At 44.0% G+C, this 9820-nt stretch overlaps 1 protein-coding gene across 1 annotated transcript in view; it reads left to right on the plus strand.

Moving 5' to 3' along the window:
• The window catches only part of ASH1L (ASH1 like histone lysine methyltransferase), a 98887-nt gene that overhangs the window by 20609 nt on the left and 68458 nt on the right, over window positions 1-9820 (plus strand). Inside the window, exon 3 of the mRNA XM_042440786.1 lies at window positions 4036-8839. Coding sequence (XP_042296720.1) covers window positions 4036-8839 — 4804 coding nt within the window. The remainder of the gene's footprint in view (window positions 1-4035; window positions 8840-9820) is intronic.

A 9820-nucleotide genomic window follows, 5' to 3' on the forward strand; every position in this document is an offset into this window, starting at 1 on the left:
CCCTACAACAAGAGACTAAAATATTCAACTTATGCTTGTGGCCCTACATAAGGCTAGAAGAGGAAAATGAAAGCTCTATAACACTGCTCTCTCTCTCTCTCTCTCTCTCTCTCTCTGTGTGTGTGTGTGTGTGTGTGCCTCCACATCCCCACAACAAGCCATGGAATATGACCAGGGTAATGTTTATCTCTAGAGAGCACTCTGTGCTTTGCTGGGTGTACAAACACTATGCAGTAGCAGAAGCTCAAAGGCATGTGCTTTTTGCCATGTAAGGGAGCCCCAAGTACTCATGGTGGCTATTTTGGGAATGAGAATGGACCTTTCATTTTGACTCTAGTGTTGAAGTAGAGATTGTGGCTGCATGCTGTGCTGCTTATTCTATGCATGTACGCAGTAAAAGCTGAAATCCTGTTCTCCTTGCAAGAAGAATTTACATACTATTGCAGCAGCCCTGGTGAAACTAGACTCAGTGCCAAACTCCACAGAATCCCTCCAGTACCAGCAGCTTTCAGAATAAACAACAAAGTGGGGTCCAGAGGCATCTGATCTGATGTATATGAGCAGGACCTAGAACAACAAATGAGCTTGCTTAGGGTATGAGGAAAACAGTTGACAAAATGAGAAGGGAAATTGAAAGGAGATGACTAACAGAGATAGTGTAGCATAGTGCCAAAAAGTGAGCTGTGAGCCCTTTCCTGGGTGGCACTGTACCTCACCCTGGATTTATGGGTATGCATAGCAAACCCCTGCTCTCTCAGCCCTGGCTTCCTGTCTTTAAAATAGGCACCAAAATAATGTTTTGTTTTGCCATAGTAAATATTGTGTTATATCATGGTGGACAACTGTTCTTTCTTATGTGTTTGGATGGCAGCTAATTACAATTAAATATTTCATGATTAAAATAAATATTTTAATCATAGAATTATGGAAGGGATTACAAACGCCATCTAGTCCAACCTCCTGTTATGCAGGCATACCCAACTAAAGCACCCACCTGAAAGATCATTTAACAGGGGATGCGATCCTGTATGTTTTTATATCCACTTTAGGTCGAGTACTGGCAATTATAATTAAATTCATGCAAACATTCAAGTACATATTCCACATATCTCAATAATATCTCTAGTTGGGGATGATGGAAATCGTAGCCCAACACATTTGGGGGAAATTGGTTTTATTTTATTCTCACCACAGATCTGCAAATAAGATAGGGCCTAATTCTGGATTCCCAATATCCTTTGGGGACATTGTTTTCTCTTTTTATATGCTGTTACTCGCCTTGATCCAACACTGGGAGAAGCGGGTTGTAAATAATAATTATTATTATTATTATTATTATTATCATCATCATCATCATCATCATCATCATCATCATCATCTCCTGTTGGCAGTGCATGCATGTGGCCATGTCATCAGTGGGGACAGTGGGATATAATGACAGTGTGGCTGCATGCACACGCCAGCAAGGGACAACGGGGCCTGTCTCTAATGGCGGCAAGGCAGCATGCACATGCCACCATTGGGGGAAATGCAGGCTTGCTGTCAGCAGATGCTTGAATATGCGGATGGCAAATCCATGGATACCGAGGGCCAACTGGATGTGCTGAAAACATTTTTGTTTGCCCAGTATCTTCTTATAACCTAACCTAATTTGGCTTTTATTTCTCAGATTTTTCACTGCTGGATTTCCCCCTTTAGGGAAAAAAAAACAGTCTTGCCATTTTAGTAGATTACTGTATTACTTCTATAAGCTCTTCTTTGAGTAAATAGTAGTGAATTTATTCTGTCAGTCATTAACTAATCAGTTCTGTTTATATATATTTAACAGAGAGCTATATGCCTTTTCATAGCTGTTCTTCATTGGCTTGTATTCACCTGTCTGCCCTCCTTTATAGCTGCTAAAAAAACTTCTGGGGCAAACTGTTAAGCTGCAGATACTGTTCATTGTGCATTAATAGTCTTTATAAATAAAGGTTAATAATAATAATAATTAATAGTCCAATTATAGTAGTATGCATCTATGTACATGCTTTCTTTGCCCATTTTGAATGATGGCATGTACTAAATAATATGTCTAAGCTCTTTGGCAGAGCGGGGACGTTCCTCTCTGTTTTCTGGAAATCCCCTGGCATGCTTGAGGTGGTGTGAATAAAATATTAATTATTGAAATGTATGAATGAAGGAATTCCTTTGCGGTAGAGATTTACAGTCTTAGTAACAGAATATGGGCAGAATAGTAAAGGAATTTGGAAACAGGCAGGGCAGGGCAGCCCCATCTTTTACCAGTGTTGGAAAGTCCCAAGAATTGGAATACAATAGAATACAATAGAATCTTTATTATGATCCTAGCCCAAAAACCTGGTTTCCAGACTTCTCAAACCCTTGGTTATCAGCAGGAAAGCTTTTCTGAGGTGGGTGTGAGTGCAGGCCAAGGCTCCAACCCCCCTCCAATAAAGTACCCACTTAACTAGAGCTAGAATTGATTAGTTTTTGGGGTGACAACTCCCAGATTCTCCCAGCAGTTATGTGGCTAAACTAGCTGGGGGTTCTGAGAGTTTTAATCCAAACCTCTAACTTTTCCCCTGCTAGAGTTAATTTCTCTCTCCCCAATCTTTTTTCTTGCTTGGCTTGGCAGTTGACAGTAGCATTTCACATAGAAGGCCCTAATTGGCAGCTCCAATTCTAAACCCTGTGATGTTACAACATAGTAACTTCAGTCGTGGTTGTGTGCCTTCAAGTCGTTTCCAATTTATGGTGATCCTAAGGGGTTTTCTTGGTAGCTTTCTTCAGAGAGCATTTGCCATTGCCGTCCTCTGAGGCTGAGAGAGAGTGACTTGCCCAAGGTCATGGAGTGAGTTTTCATGACCAAGCCGGGATTTGAACTCTTGTCTCCAGAGCTGTAGTCCAATGCTCAAACTACTATAATACTGTACTCTGAATGTCAATATTCGCAGTTATTTTATATGACTCAGAGCATGATACTTTTCTGACTTCTGGAAATATGCAGTATTTTCTTTCCAACTGTGCTTCTTTTTCAAAGATAACTGAGAAACAATGGCTCCATACAGACAGGCCAAAATAAAGCTGCTTCTGGTCACTTTGGAGGTATGCTGTTTTATTGATGCATGCATACTAAGAGTTCGGAAGTTGCACTAAAGCTGCGCTCCAGTCCTTAGAACTGGATCATGGCTTTGGCATGGCTTCCGGACTCTTAGTATGCTTGCATCATTTAAACATCATACCTCCAAAGTGACCCAAAGCAGCTTTATTTTGGCCTGCCTGTATGGAGTCAATGCTAGGTGTTTTCCCACTTACAATTTTTAAAAAGTAAAGGTAAAGGTGAAGATTTCCCCTTTCACAAGTTTGCCTAGTCATGCCCAACTGTAGGTGGTGGGGCTCATCTCTGTTACTAAGCTGAGGGAGCCAATGTTGTCAGAGACGGCTTCATGGTCATGAGGCCAGCATGACTGCATGAAATGCTGTTACCTTCCCAGCAAAGCCATGCTTTTGAACTACTCGGTTGGCTGGGACTAGTGACAGGAGTTCACTCTTCACGTGTTGCTTGGGTCTTGAACGGCTGACCTTGTAATCGTCAGAGTCAGTGTTGTAACCGCAAAGGCAGCACATACCTTAAAAGTACTGGGAGTTAACTTGTGCAGATAGAGAGCAAGTTCTTCTGTTCACTGTTAGTGCAGTTCTTTTTGCTCATTCCCTGCCCTCCAGTACTGCTCCTCCTCTTTTTTTCTTGCTTCCTGATTTCCACTCTTGCAGTGCATCATTAATACAAATGCCATGACATAAAGAAAGTCTTATGGTTTGTTTGTTTGTTTGTTTGGCCTGTAGACGGGGTTGGGAAAATACCAGATCATTCAAAGTTTGATGGTACCAGTGGCACACACAACTTTAATTCTGGTGTCTTAAAATTAAAAATATTTTCACCTAGCCCTTCCATTGTAAAGCCAACAAAATAAAGAATCATTTTTCTTTTTTGTTCATTGGATGCTTAAGCTTTTTTTTTTTCTTTCCAATTTGTAGGATCCACCAAAGCTGTACAAGAAGAGCGGAGAAGCCTCACCACCAGTTGAAGGCTCCACGGCTGAAGGCAGACAGAGGGAAAGCAGCCTGCTTTCAAGAAAACTTTCACCTCTGCATTCTGAAGTGACAGATTATGGAAAGTCAGCACTTTCCACTCCCGTCAATAGTCATGATCCTGACTCAAAAGACAGAGTTCAGATTAATGGAGCACCAACTGTTACAGAAAAATTGGCACAGCTGATTGCAACTTGTCCTCCTTCAAAGTCTTCCAAAACAAAACAAAAAAAGTCAGCCATGGGAATTGCTTCAGGATTTGCTAAAGATTCTGGAAAGAAACTGTCAGTTGTAGGGGCACCATCTGCTTTGGTTATCAAGGATTTTGTAAAGAAACAACCTGGAAGCAGCGGTATGGGTATTGCTTTGGGCAATAAGGAGTTTGCAAAGAAATCGCCAGTGACTAGTAGTGGCATTGGGTTAATCAGCAAGGAATCTGGGGGCAAAAAGCAACCAGGGGTTTGTCCCAATATGGTAGGTCTAACTAACAAGGACTGTGGGAAGAAGCTACCAGTTCTTAGCTCTCTGGTTGGATTGGCCAGCAAGGAGAGTGGAAGAACATTATTAGTGAGTGGCATGCCAGCTGGGTTGGTCAGCAAGGAGCCTGGAAAAAGGTTGTTGGGAACAAGCAGCCCAGTTGGTTTGGTTAACAAGGATCCTGCAAAAAAGCTGCTAAACACTGTTAGACCTCCTCCTCCGGTTAATAAAATGTTTCCAGGATCTGACAGTCCAATTGGATTGTTTAATAAGCATTCTGAGAAGAAACATGCAGGGTCAGATACCCCAATTGGATTGATTAGCAAGGACTCTGGGAAAAAACTGCCAGTATTTAGTACAAGTGGATTAGTTAACAAAGACTCTGGAAAGAAACTTTTGGGGGCTGGTGGGTTGATTAAAGAGCCTGGAAAGAAGCCATTGGGGGTTGGTGTTCCAGCCACATTGACTGCTAAAGACTCTGGGAAGAAATTGGTGGGAACCAGCAATCTCTGTGGGTTGGCTAATAAAGACTCGGGGGCTCTGAAAGCTGATCCAGCTACCTCTTCCTCGGAGACCTTAAAACGGTGTGGTGCAAACCTCTTGAATCTTGAAAGTCCTGCACCTCACGGCTTTTTGAAGGAGAATCTTGGCAGTAAACAGTTTGAAAAGCATATTGCCAGACCTAGTAGGGAGAGCATCCCAGAAAAGTTGCCAGTTCAGAAAGAAGTCTTAAGTGGAGGCAAAGAAGGGAGCTGCAGTCAACTCGATGGCACTGCTTCCAGTGAAAAAGGCACTTCTGAAACAACTAAACATGACAAACAAGTGCCAGTTTATTGCACTTCCCCTGACTTCAGAACAACAGGAGGTGTTTCTGATATATCTACAGCCAAGTCTCCATTCAGTGCTGTAGGAGAGGGAGGCCTCCCCTCTCCCTCTCCAGCTGCATCTATCACAAGTTTATCCCGTAGCCCTACAGCAACCTTGGCTCAGTTAGCTTCAAGCCCATTGCATTTAAATAACACATCTGATTTCTTAGAAGGAATTTCTGAGCAGATTAGTAAGATCCCATTTGCTTCTGATAGTATATGTTCAGGTCTGAACAGGCTGTCAAATCCTGGCTCACATGCTATCAGCAAAGGGATTGGTAGGGAATTAAACAGTTCTAGTTCTGCACACAGAGATGATCCCAAACCAAACCCAAGCTTAGGCAAAAAACCTAACCTGGCAACTGACTCAAATGTCCGTGCCACTGTTGCCCCTTCAGTTGTGAGCTTTTCCACCTTATTTAATAGTAAGCCCTTTCTAAAGATTGGGGCCATGACTTCATCAGGGAAAGTATGCCAAGGTATGGAATCCCTGAGCAGCAGCAACAGCAGTGGTAGTGGTCCCCAAACAAAGCCCTTTAAGAAAAGGAAAGGAAGGAAGCCACGCTGGACCAAAGTCATCTCTAGAAGCTCCTGTCAATCTTCCAAAGATCTAGAATTAGGAAGGCCTGAGCTTTTCAATAATATTTCCTGCAGCTCACTGTCAAACAGTAGCATGGACCAGACAAAGTTATTTAAAAGCACAGGCCCTCCTTCCTATGCTGAACATGAGTTTGCCAAACACCATTTGCCGAAGCTGAGCAAAGCCAGTAGCATGCAGTCTGTCACTCTGTTAAACAGTGTTGAAATAGAACCAACTAAATTTTACAGTACCCATATGCAGACTTCTGTTGAGTGCATTTCAGATGACCTGTTACCTGAAATGTACAAGTCCAAAAGGGGCAGGTCAAAATCCAAAGAGATGCCCCACTTGGAAGGCCTCCCAAAACAAACTCTGAAGATCCCTGCTTCTAAGGTATTTTCAGTTAATTCAAAGGAAGAGCAAGAACCTCCAGTGTTGCATCCTGAGGTTGAAATTCCCTCTTTTCGGCAGAGCCTCACAGAAGCTTTTCCAAAGAAGAGGGGTCGTCCCAAAAGACAGATGAGGTCAGAGGTCAAAATGCAACCTCCAGTCCTCTCTGTGGCACCTTTTGTCACTGCAGATAGTTCCGACAAGTTGGAGTCTGAAAATGAGCAGCAACAAAGTGGAGATTTCTTTGAAGGGACTAACCCATTAGGAGATTCGGAGGAGCTTGGAAAAACAAATGCCTGCAACATGACTGACCTTGAGGCAGAACAAGACCATAAGGAGACTAAGCGCAACAATGGCCAGCTCATGAAAACGATCATCAGGAAAATCAACAAAATGAAGACATTAAAGCGGAAAAAGCTCTTGAATCAAATCCTCTCATCTACCACAGCAGAACCAAATAAAGGGAAAGTGCAATCAAAACTCCATACAACAGTGTCAACACTTGCTGCCACCTTTGGCTCCAAATTAGGCCAACAGATCAATGTCAGCAAGAAAGGAACAATCTACATAGGAAAGAGGCGAGGAAGGAAGCCAAAAGCTGTCCTGAATGATATCTTGACTGCTAATTCTGCCAGCTTGACTGTGCTTGAAAAGTCTGCCCAACAGGCATCTGGAACCACCATAGGGCAAGCAATTCCCCCATTGCTGCCTTCAGTGGCTAATAACAATAATCCTGAGGTTCTTCCTTCACCAGTTTGTTCTCAGTCTTCGGGGGTAAGTGGGGGACAGAGCCCCATCAGCAGTGACTTGAGCTTTGTAGAGCCTAATTCAGTGCCGTATCTGCACCTCCACTCCAGGCAGGGGAGTGTGGTACAGACTCTAGCAATGCGAAAGGCCTCAAGAGCCAGAAGGAGGCTCTCTCCTCCTACTCTTCTGCCAAACTCCCCATCCCACATAAGTGAGCTCAGTTCATTGAAGGAAGCTACACCATCACCCATCAGTGAGTCCCACAGTGATGAAACCATTCCCAGTGACAGTGGGATTGGGACAGACAACAACAGTACATCTGACAGGGCAGAGAAGTTCTGTGGCCCAAAGAAGCGGCGACACTCCTTTGATCATATCTCTCTTGTGCCTCCTGAGACTGCAACAGTCCTGAGCAGCTTAAAGGAGAAACACAAACACAAGTGTAAGCGCCGGAGCCATGATTATCTGGCCTATGACAAAATGAAGAGGCAAAAGAGGAAGAGGAAGAAGAAATACCCACAGCTGCGGGGCAGACAGGATCCTGATTTCTTGGCAGAACTGGAGGAGTTGATAAATCGCTTGAGCGAGATCCGGATTACTCACCGGAGCCACCATTTTATTCCCCGGGATTTGCTACCCACCATTTTCCGCATCAATTTCAACAGCTTCTACACCCACCCCACCTTTCCTTTGGATCCTTTGCACTACATCCGAAAGCCTGACTTGAAGAAAAAAAGAGGACGGCCTCCCAAAATGCGGGAAGCAATGGCAGAAATGCCTTTCATGCATAGCCTCAGTTTCCCCCTTTCCAGTACTGGATTCTACCCTTCCTATGGTATGCCTTATTCTCCTTCTCCCCTTGCAGCTGCTCCCATTGGCTTGGGCTATTATGGGCGTTACCCACCAACCCTTTATCCTCCCCCACCTTCCCCTTCATTCACAACCCCGTTGCCCCCTCCGTCCTACATGCATACCGGCCATTTGCTCCTTAACCCTGCCAAGTACCACAAAAAGAAGCATAAGCTGCTCCGCCAGGAAGCCTTTCTCACAGCCAGCCGGGCACCTCTCCTCTCTATGAGCACCTACCACCCCAGTGTCCCACCAGAGATGGCTTATGGCTGGATGTTGGAACACAAGCACCGCCACCGCCACAAGCACCGTGAGCACCGCTCCTCAGAGCAACAGCAGGTTTCCATAGACAGCTTGGCACCCAGTGGCCCTTCCCGTACTGTCCTGGAGTCCTTGAAACGTTACCGGTTTGGGAAGGAGGGAGTTGGTGAGAGGTACAAACATAAGGAGAAGCACCGGTGTCATATGGCTTGCCCACACCTGTCCCCTTCAAAAGGCCTGCTAGGCAGGGAGGAACAGTGGGTTCGGAGGGAGCCAGCGGAGTCAAACTCCCTTGCTCTGGGATTACAGACACCGTTACAGATAGAGTGCTCAGATGCCTCACCAAGCCTACCATTGGGCAGGTTCACTCCAAGTTCTGAGCCAGCCAGTAGTGATGAACACACAAACCTTTTTACCAGTGCAATAGGCAACTGCCGGGTTGGTAGCTCTGCTAGTACCAGTGGACGTAAAAAACTGTCTGATGTCACAGGCCTCTTTAGTCCCCAAGAAACTTCACTTGGCCGAACCCTCCGAAAAGAAACATTGCCCCCTGTAGAAAAGGCAGTTCCAGTCCTTTCAGGTAAGTGACCTCTCCTGTTTCGCACGTCCTTAAGTGCTGTATAAATTGTTTCCTTTGTTTACAGAATCAATAGGCCCAAGCACTGACACCTTTTTACAATAGCAACAGGTTGGAATGAGCACTCTAGTACCAGATTGTGGGCAGCTGTATACAAATCTAGACATAAACTAGGGTGGAGGATTGTCTGGTCATCATAGCTGAGGTGAGATCCTCAGGTAGCAGGTCTGATAGGGATGAGAGATATCTCAATACAGGAAAATGGTCTTTCTCACCAAGTGCTAGTTGTTTAGACTGGCAGCAGGTCAAAGGTCCAAAGGTATTTGGGCAAGTTGTAGTCCTCCATGTGTTGTGCCAAGCCTCTTACCAGTCCTAGCCAGAATAATCAGTCCAGGAACATCTGAAGGGACCACATATTCCTGTGTTCTGACTTAAAGTAGGATTGAAAGCTCCTTTAGTCTGGAGACTGACTTTAGTTTATTTTAAGTTGTTGATTTCAGCGGTGGCAAAGAGTGATACCAAAATACCAGCATGATATAGATTGACACAAACAGCAGCTGTGCCTTTAAGTATTTTATAGTGTTAAAAACCTGTACCGCTCAATGGTTGGAGCATGAGTGTTGTGGTTTGTTCATTGTTTAAAGTCACCCAGGAATTTAGTTTTTTTTCCTGGGCAATATGCAGTTGAACAATTCCCAACAGTTAAAATACAATCAAAATAAAATGCCAGGCCAAAACCTAGAATTAAAATGCGTAAAGAAAATGGACAGACCTGTTAATGATGTTACCATATAAGCTAGATGGAACATGACATACCTCAGACTGAGGCCTAAGTCCAGTTGAGTCTTGAGTAGACACATCTTGAGTAGACCCATTGAAACAATGGTAGCTTGATAAATCAATATGTGTGAAAATTCAGTTAATTAATTAAATTGGTCTATTATAGCTGAGACTAAGAATAAGATTCAGTCCAGAGAATGCTGC

The sequence above is a fragment of the Sceloporus undulatus genome, chromosome 9, assembly GCF_019175285.1.
Source record: "Sceloporus undulatus isolate JIND9_A2432 ecotype Alabama chromosome 9, SceUnd_v1.1, whole genome shotgun sequence".
Classification (NCBI taxonomy): Eukaryota; Metazoa; Chordata; class Lepidosauria; order Squamata; family Phrynosomatidae; genus Sceloporus; species Sceloporus undulatus.